Consider the following 19301-nt stretch of genomic DNA (forward strand, 5'->3'; position numbering starts at 1 on the left):
TGAGAGGCTCCAGTATCTCATCTACCCACCCAAGATGAGTATCACCTCACTCGGCTTGTCCATTTACCTCCTACTTCTATCTACTTGTTTTATGATATGCGACGCTCAGAACTTAGTCGCTGATCTTAAGAGCCAGGGTATCGAGCTTGTTGCACCAGGAGACCAAGGCTACAATTCGGCGAGTGCTGCATGTGAGTTTCAAAGATCCTATAATATCGGCCCCAAATCCTGAAGCCTGTTGCAGTCAACCGAAGATTTGTCTATAAACCAGCCGTCGTCACGTTCCCTACAACGCCTGCACAAGTTTCGAGCATCGTTAAAACTGCGGTCAAGTATAAAAAACACGTAGCCGCGCGAGGTGGAGGTGTAAGTACCAATATTGTATAATATCTCTCGCAGGCTGAACATTTGGGCCATAGCACAGCTATGTTGCTAATGGATTAGGAGGTCAAAATGGCGCCGTCGTTATCGATATGAACAGACATTTTACCCACATTCAAGTCAACAATCAGGCTAACACGGCAAAAATCGATTCCGGAAGTCGGCTCGGCGATATTGCGTTAACATTAAACAATCATGGACGGGGTTTCGGGCATGGAACATGTCCCTATGTAGGCATCGGCGGGCATTCCTTATTCGGAGGCTTCGCTTACGCATCGAGGTTGTGGGGTATGGTGGTAGACGTGATAGAATCAATCGATCTCGTGCTGGCAAATGGCACGATCACCACTGCCTCAAAAACTAAAAATTCAGAGCTATTCTGGGTGAGTAACTTGATCCTGGTCTAGGTTTTTTTATATATATCTGAAACGAACTTAATCAAGGGGATGCGTGGCGCTGGTCCTTCATTTGGAATTACGACATCGATGACTATCAAAACCTTTGCCGTTCCCCCATCTGCGACTGTTTTCCAATATACATGGGACTTGAACGCGACCAGCGCGGCTTCGTTCCTCAATGCATACCAAACATTCTCACTCGGTCAAGTTCCACCTCAATTTGGGTCGGAATTGGTCTTGTCAAAAGGTAGTAGACAAGGCCGAGTCAGCATTACGCTTCAAGGTGTCTGGTACGATGCTGCGAACAAATTCGATGCAATCATCCGTCCACTTGTCACCAAAGTCGGTCAGAAACCCAGGAACCAGATGGTCAAGGCTGGAAAGTATATTGATAGCGTTGCGTTCTTCGGTGAAAGCAACAACAGGTTGAACACGACCAATGCTCCTGATTCATTCGATACATTCTATGTCAAGTCACTGTTGACTCCTGAAAGTCAACCGATGACGACTAAAAGTTCCCAAGCTTTTATGCAGTATCTCGCGAACCAGGGATTTCAATCTCAATCCGTGAGTGAACTTCATACAACTTCAAGGAGTAGACAACTGATATAGTCATCTCGTACAGGCATGGTTTATCGAAGTTGAAGAGTTTGGGGGACCTGGATCACTTGTGAACGCGGTACCCCTTGACAGCACGTCATTCGGGAACAGAGGAGCGCTCTTTTTGATGCAATTTTACGTTTATGAGAGTAATCCGAATAACCCCTTTGCTCAATCTGGGTTTTCGTTAGCCGATGGTGAGTTGCGCGGATTATTTTCTCAATCTTCGCGGACTGACTTTAACGTTTAGGCATGGTGAACAGCGTCACCAGCAAAAACCCCTCAAACTGGCCTTATACGTGAGTTATAGAAATCTTCTCCATCGCTAGCAAGCTCATATAATGATCAGCGCCTATCCGAATTACCTCGACAACAGGCTACAGAATTGTTAGTAGGCCTAATGCAATTGAAGTCGCTTTTTGACTAATGCACATTCAACAGGGCAACAATTGTATTATGGTCAACATTACCCGCGCCTTCAACGACTGAAAGGAAGTGTGGATCCGGGTAACGTTTTCCAGTTCCCAACTTCGATTGAAAAGCCATGAATTCCGATAACCCTTCCAATGTCTTTCAAATGATTGTGACTATACAATTTACATTACAACGCCTGTTTATAGTCCCAGGAGCAAGCAATCTCATGATTTTTCTTAACCTCCCGCAAGAAGGCCCTCCGAAAAGCCTTCCAGCAACTTGGCAACTCCCCATGCACCAGGGTCAAGAACGTTATAGTTTTCCTCCGTCTTCCCAATGTATGCAGCCCTACCGAGCCTTGGTTTCATTCCACGTGTTCGCTTAGCGCCAGAAATTGCTTCCGCAACGGCTTGCTTAAGATTTCCAGTACTTGCTAGTACCTCACAGAAGGGTCTAAGGGCGTCGATGATTGTTCGATCACCGGGCTTTGCGGTCGTATGACGGCACAGATCCTCAAGTGCTTGTAGGGGTGCTTTATGTGTTTCCGAGGCGGAGGGCGTCGTGCGTAGTGTATGAGAATACGCATTGAGATAGATTCCAAAAACTAGGCAATGGGTTAGGTTGGAGGATGAATAGTGGCACAAGAATTCCTGCTTACGCGCGCCAATTGTTCCGCCCATCTTATCCTCCAGAATATCCGCTATTCTCTCTGTCAACGTTGCAGGATCCATGACAAACAAAGCGTTTCCTCGCTCCTGAATCTCTGAAAGTAAGGCTAACCATTCGTTAGAAGGCATCTAGAGGTCAGGATGTGAATACTTACATCCAGCCCCAGCTGCAAAAGTGTGGCCACAATCACCATCTCCGGCCACAGTGTCATACTCGGTCAGTTCTTTTTCGACCTTAAGGACTGCGAAACATGCTGATTGCAGCGCAAATTTTATCGTAGTGGGTAATTGAGAGCTGGAGGTTTTATTTGACTTTTCATCTCGGGGAGCATTTCGGGGGAAGTAATCGTTCATGTCAAGAATATGTTTATGAGCATTTCGAGGGTCAGGAACTTTATCCCAGTGTTGATGAACGCTCAACCACGAATGGGCCTCGGTAGGTGCATCAAGAAGGTCATAGGTATTGATAGAGAGGCCATTCGATGCCAATTTACGGTCGACTGCTGACGTGTTCAGTAGTGAAGCTGAGAATCCGGGAGCATTGAGAGATGTCATGAATGAGGAAAGATAGATCCTCCGCAGTCGCTGACCACGTTCATCTATAACTCTGGTTTGAATGCCATTTGAAGTGAAGATGAACATGACGAACCTAATTCGTCAACTAGATCAGAAAGCAGTGCGCCCATCTCAAGTTGGGATATCCCCCCTAAGTTATTTACGAAAAGAACGAAGCCGTCCTCTCTTTGGACGAGTGACGAGTTTGCCTTGCTATTCACAATCATCTCTATCATCTCCTGAATGACACTCTTAACTCCACCCATCTTTCTACGACTTACTCCAGCTTCGTTATGTAACCCCAAACCAATTTCACACTCGCCATCTGCCATCGTTTCCAGATTTCCTTCTCTTCCTGGTACATGGCAATGTTCAAGGGCGACGCCAATACTGGATAAATCCCCAACTACGGCGTCTCCATAGGATTGAATCGTTTGGAGATTTGCTCCAGTTTCTGCTAGTGCTCCGAGAAGCTTACAGACGAGAATGTTACCAGCTAAACCACGAGGTCCGACTGCTTGAGTTGCTGGAGAATTCAACAGCGAGACGTCGTCAGACACCACAACACTAGCAACGTTCACATCGGGATAGAGGACCTTTGCTTTTTCGATAGCAAGACCGAAGTTAAGGCGATCGCCAGTGTAGTTGTTGATTATGACGAGGACATCACGTTTCATGGATGGGGTCAGACCTCCACCCAGCGCTGCAAGTCGTATCGTGTTCAAGATTTGTTTCGAACTGGGACTTGCAAAGATCTCGCCTGAGACGCAGGCAGATAGCATTCCTCTTCCAGTGTAGCCCGCATGAGCCGGTTCATGACCAGCCCCGCCGCCGGACATGACGGCAACTTGAACATGCTCAGTTCGATCAACTGTATAGACGGTACGCGATGCTGGATGCCTGTTCAGAATGATCTACTCAGCAGTCATGTAGAGTCAACTAAACTGTATACGTACAATTTCAAGTTCGGATTCAATAACACTGTCCCTCTCAACGACTTCAATACTAAGTCATCTGCGGTGGAATAGAAGTGCCTTGAAGTCATGATCGTCAGAGCGTTCGGTTTTTGAGACGATGGGTGTCATTTCTGGAGCCTTTAGCTGCGCTACTCTCTCAGCTGACCATGTCCATGAGAATTGGAACAGGACGGATGTGATAGGCTTGGGCATATAGGCCCCAACTGCTAATTTAAGACGTCACAACATGTGACATGTATTCGCCACGCTATTCGTTCTAACTTTGACTGAGAAGGTCTTTTTGTCTTCCAAAGACGGGACCTCTCCGCATCTCCGGTGCTTCCAAAGCGACTATGACTCTCAGGATGCCTACTGAAAAAAAAACCTGCTTGCATCTTCAATCTTCTGGTGTAGTTTCCACACCATCGGCTTTCAAATTCACTGAATTTACCCGTCATGTTCTCTACAATGGCCGAATTATCGCTCTACGAGTCTTCTTTCCTCTGGGGGTGACCGCTTTTTCCGCCTGCATTCGCTCTTTCCCGCTCGGACTTTTGTCACTCTCAGCACATGCAGGCCGAGGTACGTCAACCCGTCAATGAGGTTCATAATCACTGCTTAAGCCGAATCTTGACGAAGACTTAGTCTAGATACAATGATGCCCAGACGAACATCATCCGCCACTGTTCAAGTCGAACTCCCAAGGATGTGCGTAGCGGCTTGCTCACCATATCGGCTGAGAAGACTGCATCAAATGAATACGAAGAAACCAGGTGGTCCTTCCGCGAAAGGCGCACTTCCCATGGAGGATCGAGGTGAGCTTTTCCTAAATCGTAGAATATTTCACATGAATATCTAGTGTGCCCCGTGTAGGACTAGTACACCAAAGTTACATTGGCATACGGAGTGTTAGCTTTCGACGGCCACATTTCCTAAGATGCCCAAGAAGATTGTTTTATTGCTTGGAGTTGTATGCCATGAAGGTATTATCGTTGTATGTACTCTGACGCCAAACATAAGCTATGCGTCTAGGGGGCCAGAAGGAGAAGTATACGGATTTCTACTTGACATTGAGAATGCCTATACAAAAGCATCAGCTTTTACATCGACCGAATGAAACAATTGTTCTATTACTCGGGAGCTAAGATCGACATTGTCAGGTGCAAAGATGGGATCGATACGTTGTATTACTTCGGCTTGCCACGTTGATTTTTAGAACGCTCCGATGGAATCGATATAATAACGTTCTTCCTTTAAATGAGTTTATGACTCGGAAGATGACCGCGGAGATCATGGAAGCGTTGTTACTTATTCCAGTACCAGGAGGAGTGTTTGGTACACCCTAATGACATCTGAAGCAATTGATTGTGACTATAAGATGAATCTGGTTAAGTCGCTGTAAAGTGGAAGGAAAATAGCTGTTCGACTCCACATCTAAGTAAGGCGGGTTCAACGTATTCATCCTTAGTGAGGCCATGACGTTTCGACTGTATTGGCAATAGCATGCCACTGCTTAGTTTCCTTTAGGGACTTCGTTGTGGAGACTCTACGTAACCAAATTAATCATGGTTCTGTTTTTAACAGCTTCTACACTTTCCGCAGCAAGAAGGATTAATACCTTCGGTGATCCTTGGATCCGAGCTCGTTATTATAAATACCTTATTTGCAATTCCATGGTATATTGCAGCTACTGCGACGAGCAGTCTTGCCTGCCGCGAAGTTGAACACTTTGGATGTTCAGCGAATTAGCTGTTAAGAATCATATTGTAACAACGTCGGATATGGTGTAGTGGCTAACATTATCGCCTCTCACGCGATAGCCCGGGGTTCGATTCCCCGTATCCGAATTTTTACTCCACAATTTTCTTTACGGCCGCTTTATTCCCGCTGCATTTCTTCTGTAATGACAAAGAAACGACTAACAGCCGATTAGCGTACATGCCTGGTACATGCTCTATGAACACGGAATCTTGGAGAGGATTGCTTGAAACATATAAAAGAGCGTTGGATTCACTCCCTGTAATTCAGACCAGCTTACAATGCGTTTCTTCACTACCGCCATTATTCTCCTCACTGCTATTTTCTCTGTTTCTGCGACTGCACTTGAGGGTAAGTGCATTCTCTTGTTGAACTTGGGATAAGCCCAGTAATGAAATATGTTGGACAGGTCGTCAGCGCGGCGAACCAGTAAGCACCGTCGAGTGATTTTTGCACTTGAAGGTAGTGAACTCATTGATTCATCTGCAGGGAGGTGCATGTGGTGCAGATAGATCCGTACGTCCACCGTAACCTACTTTCAGATATATTGCCCTTCTTTCTTACTTTCGTGGCCATAAATCCAACTAGTGTATGTCATCTTCTGTCTGTTCATCTCGTCATGGAACATTGACTCTGTTTAAAGGTCCCAGGGGATATGTCTGCTGTGGCAAGACTCACGTTGATGCCACGTAAATTTATTTTTCTTTATTCTTTGGGATGGAAGGCTGACTTTAGTTCTTTTAGTTGTCTCGTTCACGGTTCTTGCCATGTCTAGTTACTTCACTTGTGAAATACCTCTTTTGCTGTTTGAAGTTGTATAAAACGGTTGTTGGAACGAAAGATCTCCTGATAGCGGGCCGACTCTTATCACTTTAAGGAAAGAGGGTGATGACTCATGAGAAGGACGAGATCATTCAAGACGAAGGTGATACGTAATATGTGCAGGATGTTTGCACCGAGTGTAATTGGGATACATTCCTTTCATTCGGCGGCAACAACAGGATAAAATGAGGACGAAAGGTTTACGAGGGACTTACAAAATTCAATTGTTGAGTCATGATCACCGGCTTGCCACTAAGTACAAGCAGCCGAGCACGTTCCGGTGGCAAAATGGGCATCAACAGGCGGATTTTAATCGGTCTCGAACTACATCATCTTCGCTTGCGATGTGTTTTCGAAATGATTAAAATTAGTTGTTTATTGTTTCTGGGTAACCAGTTCCGTGAAAGTAATTACATTTCGTTGACAAAATATCCCGCGTCTTCGTTCCATCGTTCACACTAACAGCACCCTCTTTGTCTTTTCACGGCTTTTTACACCGTAGGATTCATATACTCATTAAACGTCTTACATTGTTCGAAAACTTGATCCTCACAAAATTCGAATAGGCCTAAAGTATACCGCTATCGAATAGAGTTATTTTAGACGTCGATTTTACCCATAGAGAAGTATGAGGAAGGATGACATATAACCGTATAATGGGTGTATATCATTGTTGAAAGGGTTCTTGTGTGAAGCGACGTATAGCTACATGCCTGAGGTCAAAAACGTCGTATGTAAGCATGGGAAGCCTTGTCGCCTTGGATAATGAGGGATAATGAGTTGAGAGCTATGGAGAGGAAGTGAGAAGTCCGAAAGAATAATTGGGGAAGAGTTTTCTTAAAGGACGGCTTGGATATGCTTCAATGGCCCAATTCGAGCTTTTAACGTATGAATATGAGCGGGTCGAATCTTGATTGTTTAAACTCTTCCCTTCCCCTCAATAATGGGAGGCGGCTCGCATGCTCCCAGTCTTTGTTGATCGTAGGAGATAAAACGTACCCTTTAGCTTCAACGACCTCCACAACGCCCTCTTGTTCCAGCCCGCCAAGATCGATCGGCTGCTATTTGCGACATGTAACTCAAGTCAGTCTTATCAACTATACACGTTTAAGTTCGCATGGTATTCGAATGTAATACCTCTGGAGAAAAATGTGACACAATTCCTTTGTGAATGACTGAACTTCAAGGTATTGTGTTGTGCGTAGGAATGAGTAGAATTGATTGACAGAGATATGTGAAAATGTACGCGATACTGGAAGGCATGGTCACCACAATGGACGAAACACACATAGCCTTTTGCTTAAACGATATGCTGAGCATTGGTTTAGAGGAAAAAGTTCCGACACGGGGAATCGAACCCCGAGCTGCCGCGTGAAAGGCGGCAATGTTAGCCGTTACACCATATCGGATACGTTTATGATAAGAAATTATATTATTAACAAGGGCTCACACTTTTTTGACTACTTTCATTTGCTTCAAATTAATTACTTGTCTGTTTCTAATAAGTCGCTTTCCGACTAGCTGTTTGGTCTAGCAAGGAGCGGAACAGGAGGTGGGGACCTGAGAGGCGGTTGATCCGATTTGTTCATGCCCATCACCTCAGCATGTTCTCCTCTGTTCCGAATCCCGATGCCTCCACTTGAGCCAGAATTCTCCCATGTCTTTAATTCGTCAAGCACTCGGCGAAAATAAGGTTTCAAAGCCGCCGTAATAGAGTAACGACATATGTATATGAACCTTGGCAATGCTTTGACGTGTTCCAATCAGTTGCAACCATTTTTGGTTGACTCACTTTCGGCACCTTCACCAGTCACCACTCGAGTCAGTATTCAAACGTTGGGGCTTTCTGCGAAGTGTATATAACTCGTGGAGTTCTACCGGTTCGTTCGTGTCCTTCATGAAGTGGTTCACCAAGAAACCCGAGGAGGCGATTCAAAAAGAGGACGACGAAAAGGATGTCGAGAAGAAAAACGGTAACGAGGGCGCTGACAAGAAAACAACCCCTGCTCTTCCATCTGTCTCTTTCTTTCAGCTATTCAGGTAGTATCTGCCTTTGAGACTCAATCTGTAAATAATACTGAACGCCCATAGATACTCAACGCTGTCTGAAACCCTCCTCAACCTTCTAGGTGTTGTTGCTGCCGGAGGTGCAGGTGCGGCTCAGGTGAGTCTTCCACGATACCATGTAGTAATTTAATTACGACGTTGAAATCACAACAGCCTATTTTAGCACTACTATTCGGCTCCCTCGCTCTCAACTTTGTCGAATTTACAACTACTCTCAAGCGCTTCGAAGATGGCGAAGTAACAGCGGACCAGTTCAACGCTGCTGCAGATGGTTTCCGTAAAGCTGCTAGCAAAAATGCTGCGTTCTTCGTGTACGCTGGTAAGCTACTCCATGAGTCGATGTCGTTACGCTACTGATTTCCGCGGCAATTAGGAATCGGTGTTCTTGTTTGTACATTCTTCTATATGTACACTTGGTCGTACACCTCGGAGGTGAATTCGAAGCGTATTCGGGAGCACTATCTTCGCTCCATACTCAACCAAGATGTTGAGTATTTCGACGAAATTGGTGCAGGAGAAGTCGTTACGCGTATTCAAGGAGATACAGGTATGTACAATTACTTGTTTAGAAGTCCGGTTCGTCGCTGACTGATTACTTGTGTTATTTACATCGGATAGATCTAGTTCAACGTGGAATATCCGAAAAAGTCCCCATGTGTTTTCAATTTGTCAGCTCTTTCATCGGTGGATTCATCCTCGCCTTTTTACGAAACTGGCGCCTTGCATTGGCGATGTCTTCAGTTCTTCCTTGCCTCATGATCACAGGCGCTGCTATGGGAAAATTCATGGCCCGCTACACACAGTATGTTCCATTATTCAGTTTCATATCTATCGGTTGTTCATGTCCACATTCAGGCTCTCTTCCGATGCCACTGGCAATGCGGGTACCATTTCCGAAGAATCTATTTCGACTATCCGCACTGCGAAAGCCTTCAGTACACAGTCTCATATAGGAGTATTATTCAAGGATCAAGTACTTCTAGCTAGTCGCGCAGATATGAAGCTTGCACTCGTTCAAGGATTTGGAATTGCCGCTATGTTTTTTATTAGCTATGCTTCTTATGGACTTGGTAGGAGTCTATTCTGATGTTCTACCTTTAACCGTGTTTAATCATCGAGGTAGCGTTTTCTTTTGGCACGACGCTCATTAATCAGGGTCTCGGTATGTATCTTTTCCCTCCAACTTTGTGTAGTAAATCTTGAATTGTTTTTTCTAGCTGACGCTGGGGAAGTAATCACTGTGTTCATGGCGGTCTTTATTGGAGCTTTCTCGCTCACGGCCATGGGCCCACAAGCCGCTGGTGCGCTGCTACGCTTTCTGTGGATGCGATTTATTTACTCTTCCTTTTGATAGCAATCGCGACCGCATGCGGCGCCGCAGCCAAGCTATTTGCCACCATTGATCGAACTCCAACCATCGATTCCTCTAATCCCGCAGGAGATAAACCCACTACCGTTCAAGGATCCATTAAAATTGATGATGTCTCATTCACTTATCCATCTCGTCCTGACGTCGCTGTTCTGAGCAACATTTCTTTCACATTCGAAGCTGGTAAATCCTACGCTCTTGTCGGACCTTCCGGTTCAGGGAAATCGACCATCGTATCCCTCCTGGAACGCTTCTATGATCCGAAATCAGGTTCCATCACATTGGATGGTGCGGATTTGAAGACTCTCAATTTGAAATGGCTTCGACGACACATTGGACTTGTCGCGCAAGAGCCCGTGTTATTCGGCACGACAGTACGGAATAATGTCGCTCATGGACTGGCTGGGTCGATATTTGAACATGCTACGGATGATGTCAAATTTAACCTGATCAAAGAAGCGTGTATCAAGGCCAACGCTCATGACTTTATCATGAGATTACCGAAGGGGTATAATACGGTTGTTGGGGAGAGAGGGTTTATGTTATCTGGTGGACAAAAGCAACGTGTCGCTATCGCTCGAGCTATCATTTCGGATCCCCCTATCCTATTACTTGATGAAGCTACGAGTGCGCTTGATACGCAATCCGAAGAACTCGTACAGGATGCATTATCAAAAGCTTCCGAAGGTAGGTTATCTAATTCAATCTCGTTCAGCTAATAACCTCCTTTTTCAAGGTCGAACTACAATCACAATCGCTCACAGACTTTCCACTATCAGGCACTCGGATAAGATTTACGTCATGACTGGAGGGAAAGTCGTCGAAGAAGGGTCCCATGATGAATTAATAAACCTCAATGGCGTCTACTACCGACTCGTCGAAGCCCAAGGCCTCAAAAAACAGATTGGTGGCAGCATAACTCCTGGTGTGGCTATTAGTCCTTCGAACGCTCAATCTTCACCGAAAAAGCATGAAGATCCGGAGAAAGATTCTGGTTCTGAGATTTACCTAGACGATGAACAGCCCAGCGACGTGTCTGTGTTGAAAGGAAAAGAGGGCAAAGTCAAAAGTCACAGTATCTTATACCTGATTCGGCGCATGAGCGTTATCGCGAAGGACCAATGGTTGAAATATGTTGTCGGGATTATCGCATCCTTAAGTAAGAAAGACTCACAGCTCAACTGTGCGATTAAAGACTCACTTTTCACCTGTTTTCCAGTTGTTGGACTTATTTATCCAGCTTTCGGTATTGTTTACGCTGCCAGTCTTGATGGGTTTTCGGATACAGATCCTCATGTCCGACGATTCCAAGGTGATCGAAATGCCTTATGGTGAGTGATTCCGACATGCGACATGAAATCATTAACCCTTTTCCACTCAAAGGTTTTTCATTATCTCTATAATAACGGGGTTGGCAACGGCGGCCCAGAACTATTACCTTGCGGGCGGAGCAGCGGTCCTGATTGTGAGACTGAGGGAGATGAGTTTTCGAGCTGTGATGTATCAGGATAGTAAGTCAGGCGAAATTTGGTTTTCTCCGGTTTTTCGGCCCCGTTAACACTTCCTGTCCAGTTCAATTCTTTGATGATGAGAAAAATACAGTTAGATTATCTCATTTCCTTTTCCCACTCCCGTTGACCTTTATCTAGGCTGGTGCTTTGACAGACCGGATTAATTCGGACCCTAAGAAGATGAGTGGCATTGCCGGGTTGACTATGGGAACGTACGTAGGCTTAATTCACACCATGGTCGATGTTTACTGACTGGTTAATGTGGTTACCGATAGAATCTTCCAGAGTCTGTCAACATTGGCCGCTGGTATCATATTGGGTATTGCCGTTTCCTGGAAAATTGGACTTGTTGGAACGGGTAAGTCTCTCGGTAGTAGTCAATCAGAACTTTCCCAACTTCATCTTTCATAGCTTGTATCCCATTCCTGTTGTCCGCAGGATTCACGGGCCTGGTACGCAATACTTTTTCGATCTTGCAATCATAATCCCTCACCTTCTCTTAGTTTGTTGTCATGTTGAAAGACGAGCGTAACAAGAAAGCACATGAACAATCTGCTCAAGTGGCGTGCGAGTCAGCAGGTGCCATCCGAACTGTGGCCTCACTTACTCGCGAAGACGGGTGCTTGGAAGAGTATAGTTTGAGTCTTCGAGAACCCCTCAAACAGGCTATCAGCTGGGGTGCTCTTAGTATGTTTTCGTATGCTTTTGCGCAAGGAGCAATGTTTTTCATCATGGCTTTGGTCTTCTGGTATGGGTCGCAATTGGTTTCGCGTCTTGAGATATCACTTTTCCAATTGTTTATTGGTTTAATGGTGAGTTACTTTCGTCTGTTTCTTGAGTGATGATATTGAATACTCTTAGGCCACAACATTCGGTGCTTTACAAGCTGGTGGCATGTTCCAATTCACGCCTGACGTCTCGGCGGCTGCTACGACTGCAAGTAATATCATTTCCCTTATTGATTCGCCCTCTGTCATCGAAGGTTCTCGAGAAGAAGACTTGAACGAGAAAACTCCAGATAGTAATCAACGCATTAGAGGAAAAATTGAAGCCAAAGACCTCCAGTTTCACTATCCTATGCGTCCGGATATTGCTGTTCTCCAAGGTCTCACGTTTTCGGTTGAGCCAGGTCAATACGTGGCATTCGTAGGTGCCAGCGGTTCAGGAAAGAGCACAATGTATGTTTTTCTGTTAATGAAATCGTTAATCAACCTAACTTATGGTCCAGAATTCAATTGATTGAACGGTTCTATGATGTCACATCTGGTTCTATCTATGTGAGGAATAAGATTTTGAGCTTTCCGGTTCTATAACTTATATTTGGTGTAGATTGGCGATGAACCTCTGAAAGATCTGAAGCTCTCGACATACCGAAAAGATGTTGCTCTGGTTTCCCAAGAGCCAACCCTGTATTCCGGTTCCATCAAGTTCAATATTCTCCTTGGAGCAACCAAACCTCATTCCGAAGTGACTCAACAAGAACTCGAAGAGGCGTGTAGGAAGGCGAATATCCTTGATTTTATCCAGGAGCTTCCAGAGTACGTTCATTTCCTTCTTGCTATGATTCCTGTCCCATTTATTGTTTTCAGAGGTTTCGAGACTGCTGTTGGAAATAAAGGATCGCAACTCTCTGGTGGTCAGAAACGTACGTGGTTTTGCTTTTTATATATATTGATTCTGATATACGACGGCCATCATCAGAACGCATAGCCATTGCGAGAGCATTGATTCGTGATCCAAGAATACTTCTTCTTGACGAAGTAGGCAAAAACTTTTGTTAGTCGCTTTATCAGTCACTGATAACCTGTATGCAGGCTACATCAGCATTAGATACTGCCTCTGAGAAAGTCGTCCAAGCGGCTCTCGACGAGGCTGCAAAAGGGAGGACTACCATTGCTATTGCGCATAGACTTTCCACTATTCAAGATGCAGACAAAATGTAAGTTATAGAATTCGTCTGCTTGATTAATCTGACGTCGTGCTGCGCTTCAGATTTTTCCTCAAAAATGGACGTATCAGTGAATCTGGCACTCATGATGAGCTTTTGTCGCTGCGCGGAGATTATTATGATTACGTGCAACTTCAAATGCTACAGCAGGATTCTTAGCTCCTCCTGTCCACGACGAATCGTCGACGATCTTCGTTTCTTACTCCCCGTTGATCATATATAGTAATTTGTTAGTATTTATTCTGATACCCATAATTTGCATATCCGATTTATCTCCAAACGCCATCTAGATAATAAACACAATGCCTTTAGATGCCCAGAGGTTATTGACTATATACTATTCCTTTCATAATCTACTCCAATTTCCTGTCCTATCTCGCAGAGTCATTTGGAAGCTTTACAGTAACTGACCGATGCCCGACGAACGGCGGATCAAGTTCGTGTGCCAATTTCCATTTTGGGAAAAGGTGATCTCGAATGTTCTCTCGTCGTCTTCACGCTTCCATCCCCCTCGAATACAGTGTGTACTCGACGAGAATACTCTCGAACTCACATCTCTGCAATATATAAACCGCTCAGTCCTCTCAGCCATGTCCTCCACAATTCTCAAACAAAACACACGAGCATCTACAACACACCTTTCTCAACTTCTCATTCTCACATAAATGGCCCATCTCACTTTCTACGAGCCTTTCTTCGACCTTGAACAACTCGTCAAGCCATTTGGTATCTCCCGTCTGAACACCAACTCTGTTATACCTTCCTCAGGAGTGCTCAAACCAAAGTACGTGTACTACACACCTTTCTGCTTAGTTCTAATCACTAATCGCATTTACAGGCTAGACTTGCACGAAGATACTCAGAAGAACCTCATCACAGCCACATTCGAGCTCCCTGGCGTCAAAAAGGAAGACGTCCAGTTAGATATTCACAACGGCATTCTCATCATTTCCGCTGAGAACAAAGCTTCGTCGGAACATGAAGAGAATGGGTACGCCATCCGTGAACGACGATTTGGAAAAATGTCGAGGTCATTGCGACTTCCTCAGGGCATCAAGGTGAGTTATCAATCTTAACAGAGTCATGAACGAAAGACTTACTCCAGTGTCCAGGATGAGGACATTAGAGCCGCAATGGCAGATGGTGTATTGACCATCACTTTCCCCAAATTGTCGCCAGACCAAGAACCAAAGAAGATCGCTATCGCTTAGGTCGCCCACGTTATAATTGCTTTGTAGCTTATATTAGTCAAGGACATTTGTAGTCATACTTTATTTGATAATACCACCTCGAAATTGAGACTCTGAATCCAACCCACCGTCACCTATCTCTTAGACGTCATATCCCATTTCTTTGTTTCCCGTTTTCAAATCTTGCACGCTTAAATATAACCAGTATCGCATTCACCAGTAAACTATTACAGAGATTGAAGAATCTGTATCGTGTTATTCAGATCGACAAGCCGATAGAGGGTAGGCCGATCATCAAAAGAACGAACCAAGACAAAAATGATTTTATCTGAATCCTCGTGAAAACGCCACTCCAATTATGAGTCTTTTCTGTAAACTACATCCTCGCTGCTGCGCTCTCCTATGCCCTAGACTCTTTCGACGACCTCTGTCTTCACTACAAATGCCAGACAGCGACACGCAAAGAACAGCGCTGACTTTCATGGAGGAGCTCAAAGTGATTGATCCAAAGGCTCTGGCGACTGCGATGGGAGGTGACGAACCTCGGGAGGAACCTCTTCTTAAAACCTTCGAGGAAGGCTACGGATACTTCACCGCTGCTGCTGTTAATCGTCATCTCAAACATTATCAATTCGTCCGCAAGGTGAGCGTGTGCAGGCTCGCGTCAATCAAGATGTGACTTGGGTCGTTCTGTTTAGTTGGGCTGGGCTGGATCCTCTTCTGTGTGGCTCGCACTGTGAGATTTCCTCTATATCTCCTGCTTTAAGGACATTTTCACTTCAAAGCAGGAACATGAAGGTGAAGACCAGGACTTTCGTGTCCATAAAACTCTTGACTGGGCAGGCTACTGCCCGGATCGCCATGGGCTATTCACCCGAATATGACGTTTTCCGCAAGGTGGAGCATACCAATCCTCAGAGCCCAGGATACAAACATTGCTTAACCCTCCAACATTGCTTTACTGCTGAGAGTGAAGCTGGTCAACACATATGCTTCGTGACGGAGCCTCTGAGCTCAAGCCTAGCAAACCTACAAGAACCTGGGCAGAACCGGTACCCATTGCCCGTTGCCAAGCGGATAATAAAGCAAGTTCTTCTCGCCTTGGACTACCTTCATCGCGAGTGCGGATACATTCACACCGGTGAGTCTCGTTCTTTCGGCGGATTTCATGCTTCACCAACAATAACCCGTACTATGTGCTAAGACCTGAAAGCCGAGAATGTACTTGCATCGATTGTCCCACCAGTACACTCTAAAATTGAAAAATTCATCCTGGAAAACCCCCCCTCTGTCTATGGCCCTCCGCTGCACTTGAAATCGTCGGAACTACCTCTCTTCTTTTCACGTTCCCAGCCTCTCCCATACTTTGAACTCGGTGGAACGCTCGAGGATATCTCTGTGTGTTTGGTGGATTACAGTGAAGGTGGGCTTTTATGCGTTCTACTCGATGATATCGAAACTATCTCGACAATATGTCACTAGCAACTTCTGCTGCCCAGCCCGTCAGAGACGAATTCATTCAACCCCCCATCGTCCGTGCTCCCGAGGTCACACTTAAATATGCTTGGACGTCCGCCATTGACATCTGGACAGTGGGTTGTCTGGTAAGTGGCGTCAAATATAATTACCTTACATTTGCTCGCTTGAACTGAACTGCATTCTATTACTTAGTTGTTTCAACTTCTGACCGAACACCATCTCTTCGGCCAGGAAGATGGATATTCGCACGAACTTCATTTGCAGCTCATAGAAGAATGTCTGGGTCCTTTTCCGCCTGACTTCCTCAAGGAATGTGAGGATCGAGGAAAGTATTTTGATGACCAAGGTAAGGAACACCTCATTCCGACTTATTCACGCTCCTCAATCAAGATCATCCTCCCAGGCGCACTCCTTCATACGAATGAACACTTCCAGCCAAGCCCTATTGAAGACTTGTTTCGAGCACTTGGTGCCTTGAAAGAAGAAGAAATTCCGGGCGCTGCAAATTTCATCCGGAGATGTTTGACTTTAGATCCGAGATTACGGCCTACTGCACAAGAACTACTCAATGATCAGTGGCTGAAGTGATTCTAGGATTGTTTTACTCCCTGAGTAAGAAATACGCCTGGGAGATATTAATCTATATCAGAACAGAAACGATTTATCAGAAGACCATGTATTATAAATTAAGAAATGTTTTATCTTTGTGTTGCTGATCGTAGTGGTACTCTCGTGAGGAGAAAATAGAACAAGCGCGAACCCTCGCTCGAAAACACTGGGACAGAACACGCGTTTACAAATGATGTTCCGATTACTTAGTCGGATTGCGGGACGCAGAGGGAAAGGACATTTGTAGTCATATTTATACTGAAAATCAATAGCAACTCGATAACAACAAAATTAAACTGAGAGCAAAACAAAAGTCGGTCAACATGCAAATAAGAAAACATAAAATGTAATAATCATCCTTCATCGCCATTAGAAGACGTACCACCACTCTTACCACGCATTTGCTGCTTCGTCATCGCTCTTAAACTCGCCAACCCTCCTTTACCTCGCGTCGGCGTCGGCGTTTGCGTTGGGACTGGTGAACTTGAAGTTGCAGTGGTGATCGCAGCGGTGAGAGACGCGTGAGAGAGACTATGCGATGTAGGTGAAGTAGACGAAGCTGCTCCGTAATTTGCCGTCCGAGGAGCCAATGTACTGGTGCGCGGTTTCGCCACTCCGGGTATAACCGGGTCATCCTCATCCATGCGTCTCCGTTTCGAACTGGAAGAAGTATCCGTTGGTGCTGTAGGCTCAGATTTGGCAAGTTTCAATTGAGTCGAGGCCGGTTCAGCATCCGTATCATCGGTTCGTTGGTATTTCACAGGATTGATAGACTTGATAAAGGTAACCATCGTTTTGGAGACCTTGGTATTCGTTCTGATATCATCATGCTCCATCCTAACACTCCTCCTCATATCTCGAATCGCTCTAGCCATCTCTCGAGGACTGGCTCGTTCCTTCCACACGAAAACGAGCAAGTACATACATATAAATTCAACCGGCGAGACTTTGATTTTGGCTTTTGTACTCATTCCAGGAATCCCAGCAAAATCGGAGGTGGCCATTCTGAAGGGACTAGAGATCTCGAGATCGGAATCAACGGCCATGTTTTCGAGAATGTGAAACGCGAGGAGGACTTCGTCGCGGAGTTTTTGAGATACGGGATTTGGATCGTTTATGAAAGTTTCGAATTGGGGGACCGATCCTATATTAGAGAGATTGGCAGGAGATGCCTTGTATCGATCGGTACACCAGAGGATGGTCAAGAGACAGCGGAAGTCAGTTCCACGAGAACGGTCCCAGTCGAGTGAGCCGAGGCCTTCTATTTCCTTTTGGAAGAACTCGGATTGAATTTCACGGATGAAATCCGCACGAGGCGTTTTCACGACGCCGAGTTTTTCTGCATAGCTATAGCGTCAGTATACAAGCGTCGTGGAAACAGCAAAGGCGAAACGCACCGGCAGGTGTGAGGGCCATTCCGAGTTGTACGCGCTGCAAGAGAGGTTAAGTCGAGTGGGTGGTGACGGAATGACGGCAGTGAGTACCTGGAAGATTTCGCGTTCGTCCTTGTCATTTATACCATTGTATTCTACACATACGATCTGCTTGTTGGAAAAGAGACGACGGTATTTTTCAGGGAGGATATTGCGTCTCTTCTTGAACACTTCGGACTTTGGAGCTGTGAACCAGTATTTTTCATTGGTCGAGCTGAGGGGCTGTGAGCGGTAGTGCCATTGGGGAACAGTCGATTCGAGCATACCGGTCACGATCTTTAAGAGTGGCGTAGATGGATTTTAGTCATTGAACAATCAACAGGAACAGTAAACATACGGTATATCTGAGAGGAAGGTCAGTAAGGTATAGGAAGGGAGGGATTGACTCACGAGGCCAAGCATGAATCTGTCGACAGTTCAGCGACCTTGCTGGCAATTTAGAATTGAAACACACCTGTATATAGAAGTTAAACGTTGTTTTCCATCTATACAAATCTTGCTCTCGCTACCGTCGCCGTAGGCGTTGACCGCTGCCCCAGAAACAGTTAACCCTCTGGAGGATGTTGAACGGATAGGAACCTACCGAAGATGACTGGTGGGATGTAGAAGTTGCGGAAAATGGAATCTACAAGGCCTATTTGTTTTGCTTCAGGCCATACGACATCTACGAACAGTCGAGGGAGTTGTGGTAGAGAAAAATGGAACGTATGGCGAACAATACGCACCACGCTGATATTCTGGGTCCAAGTCAATGTCTCCGGCCACAATTTGGTCAAAAAGAGACTGGGCAGTGTAAGTTGTGGCTCTGGGGGCCTGGAGAGCGTTTGTGATTATATAGTCTCCCGTCTTCTTGCCTTTCCGTCCTCGCGGCTTCCCGTCGTCCGAGTCGGGGCCAGCCATAGAAAAGTCGCCCTCGGATTCAGAGTCAGAAAGAGAAGAGAGATAATCATACTCAGAGTCGGCCATTCCACCGCACAATTCAAAGTTCAAATGGTCGTTGGCGGTTAAGTGGCGTTATTTGTCTCTGTTTGAAATCAAGGCCCTCCTGTCCTGTTATTCTCAGGGTGTTTTGAATTTTGCGACGCAAGTTCGCGTTCCTGTGCAGGTGAGTTTTATGATTTCACCAACTGGTATATTGAAGTT

At 45.4% G+C, this 19301-nt stretch overlaps 6 protein-coding genes and 2 non-coding genes across 8 annotated transcripts; 5 read left to right on the top strand and 3 right to left on the bottom strand.

Moving 5' to 3' along the window:
- The first annotated feature begins 30 nt into the window (after positions 1–30).
- Positions 31–2251, top strand: AGABI2DRAFT_195919 (hypothetical protein). The gene is made up of 8 exons (XM_006456923.1): positions 31–191; positions 245–366; positions 420–764; positions 825–1346; positions 1405–1576; positions 1630–1678; positions 1729–1766; positions 1821–2251. Exons 1-8 carry the CDS (start codon positions 35–37, stop codon positions 1925–1927), a joined length of 1512 nt encoding a protein of 503 aa, XP_006456986.1. The 5' UTR covers positions 31–34; the 3' UTR covers positions 1928–2251.
- On the bottom strand, positions 1937–4159 carry AGABI2DRAFT_229242 (hypothetical protein). Its single transcript, XM_006456924.1, has 5 exons — positions 3973–4159; positions 3111–3916; positions 2617–3060; positions 2452–2568; positions 1937–2397 (listed from the first exon to the last, which is right to left on the bottom strand). Exons 1-5 carry the CDS (start codon positions 4059–4061, stop codon positions 2030–2032), a joined length of 1824 nt encoding a protein of 607 aa, XP_006456987.1. The 5' UTR covers positions 4062–4159; the 3' UTR covers positions 1937–2029.
- A 1588-nt stretch (positions 4160–5747) lies between these two features.
- AGABI2DRAFT_t152 lies at positions 5748–5819 on the top strand. Its single transcript has one exon. It is a non-coding gene; the product is annotated as a tRNA-Glu (tRNA).
- Positions 5820–7889: 2070 nt separating this feature from the next.
- Positions 7890–7961, bottom strand: AGABI2DRAFT_t154. The gene has a single exon. It is a non-coding gene; the product is annotated as a tRNA-Glu (tRNA).
- Positions 7962–8424: 463 nt separating this feature from the next.
- On the top strand, positions 8425–13721 carry AGABI2DRAFT_188750 (hypothetical protein). The gene is made up of 24 exons (XM_006456925.1): positions 8425–8592; positions 8644–8716; positions 8773–8938; positions 8993–9166; positions 9238–9421; positions 9475–9689; positions 9743–9781; positions 9837–9920; positions 9974–10675; positions 10725–11147; positions 11208–11319; positions 11372–11499; positions 11561–11589; positions 11638–11711; positions 11775–11857; positions 11911–11951; positions 12003–12311; positions 12361–12677; positions 12728–12776; positions 12829–13037; positions 13089–13144; positions 13201–13259; positions 13314–13438; positions 13492–13721. The coding sequence occupies exons 1-24, from the start codon at positions 8450–8452 to the stop codon at positions 13604–13606; spliced, it is 3909 nt and encodes a 1302-aa protein (XP_006456988.1). The 5' UTR covers positions 8425–8449; the 3' UTR covers positions 13607–13721.
- Positions 13722–13896: 175 nt separating this feature from the next.
- Positions 13897–14853, top strand: AGABI2DRAFT_188751 (hypothetical protein). Its single transcript, XM_006456926.1, has 4 exons — positions 13897–13914; positions 13969–14231; positions 14286–14505; positions 14560–14853. The coding sequence occupies exons 2-4, from the start codon at positions 14113–14115 to the stop codon at positions 14656–14658; spliced, it is 438 nt and encodes a 145-aa protein (XP_006456989.1). The 5' UTR covers positions 13897–13914; positions 13969–14112; the 3' UTR covers positions 14659–14853.
- A 265-nt stretch (positions 14854–15118) lies between these two features.
- Positions 15119–16704, top strand: AGABI2DRAFT_188752 (hypothetical protein; the record flags this gene model as incomplete). Its single annotated transcript, XM_006456927.1, has 8 exons — positions 15119–15280; positions 15336–15373; positions 15426–15539; positions 15609–15778; positions 15842–16060; positions 16120–16241; positions 16309–16462; positions 16520–16704. 8 exons carry the CDS (start codon positions 15119–15121, stop codon positions 16702–16704), a joined length of 1164 nt encoding a protein of 387 aa, XP_006456990.1.
- A 374-nt stretch (positions 16705–17078) lies between these two features.
- AGABI2DRAFT_122864 (hypothetical protein) lies at positions 17079–19124 on the bottom strand (the record flags this gene model as incomplete). Its single annotated transcript, XM_006456928.1, has 9 exons — positions 17079–18064; positions 18123–18156; positions 18210–18372; positions 18425–18434; positions 18496–18502; positions 18549–18564; positions 18613–18688; positions 18742–18822; positions 18884–19124. 9 exons carry the CDS (start codon positions 19122–19124, stop codon positions 17079–17081), a joined length of 1614 nt encoding a protein of 537 aa, XP_006456991.1.
- Positions 19125–19301: the final 177 nt, after the last annotated feature.

This window comes from Agaricus bisporus (genome assembly GCF_000300575.1).
Source record: "Agaricus bisporus var. bisporus H97 unplaced genomic scaffold AGABI2scaffold_15, whole genome shotgun sequence".
Taxonomy (NCBI): domain Eukaryota; kingdom Fungi; phylum Basidiomycota; class Agaricomycetes; order Agaricales; family Agaricaceae; genus Agaricus; species Agaricus bisporus.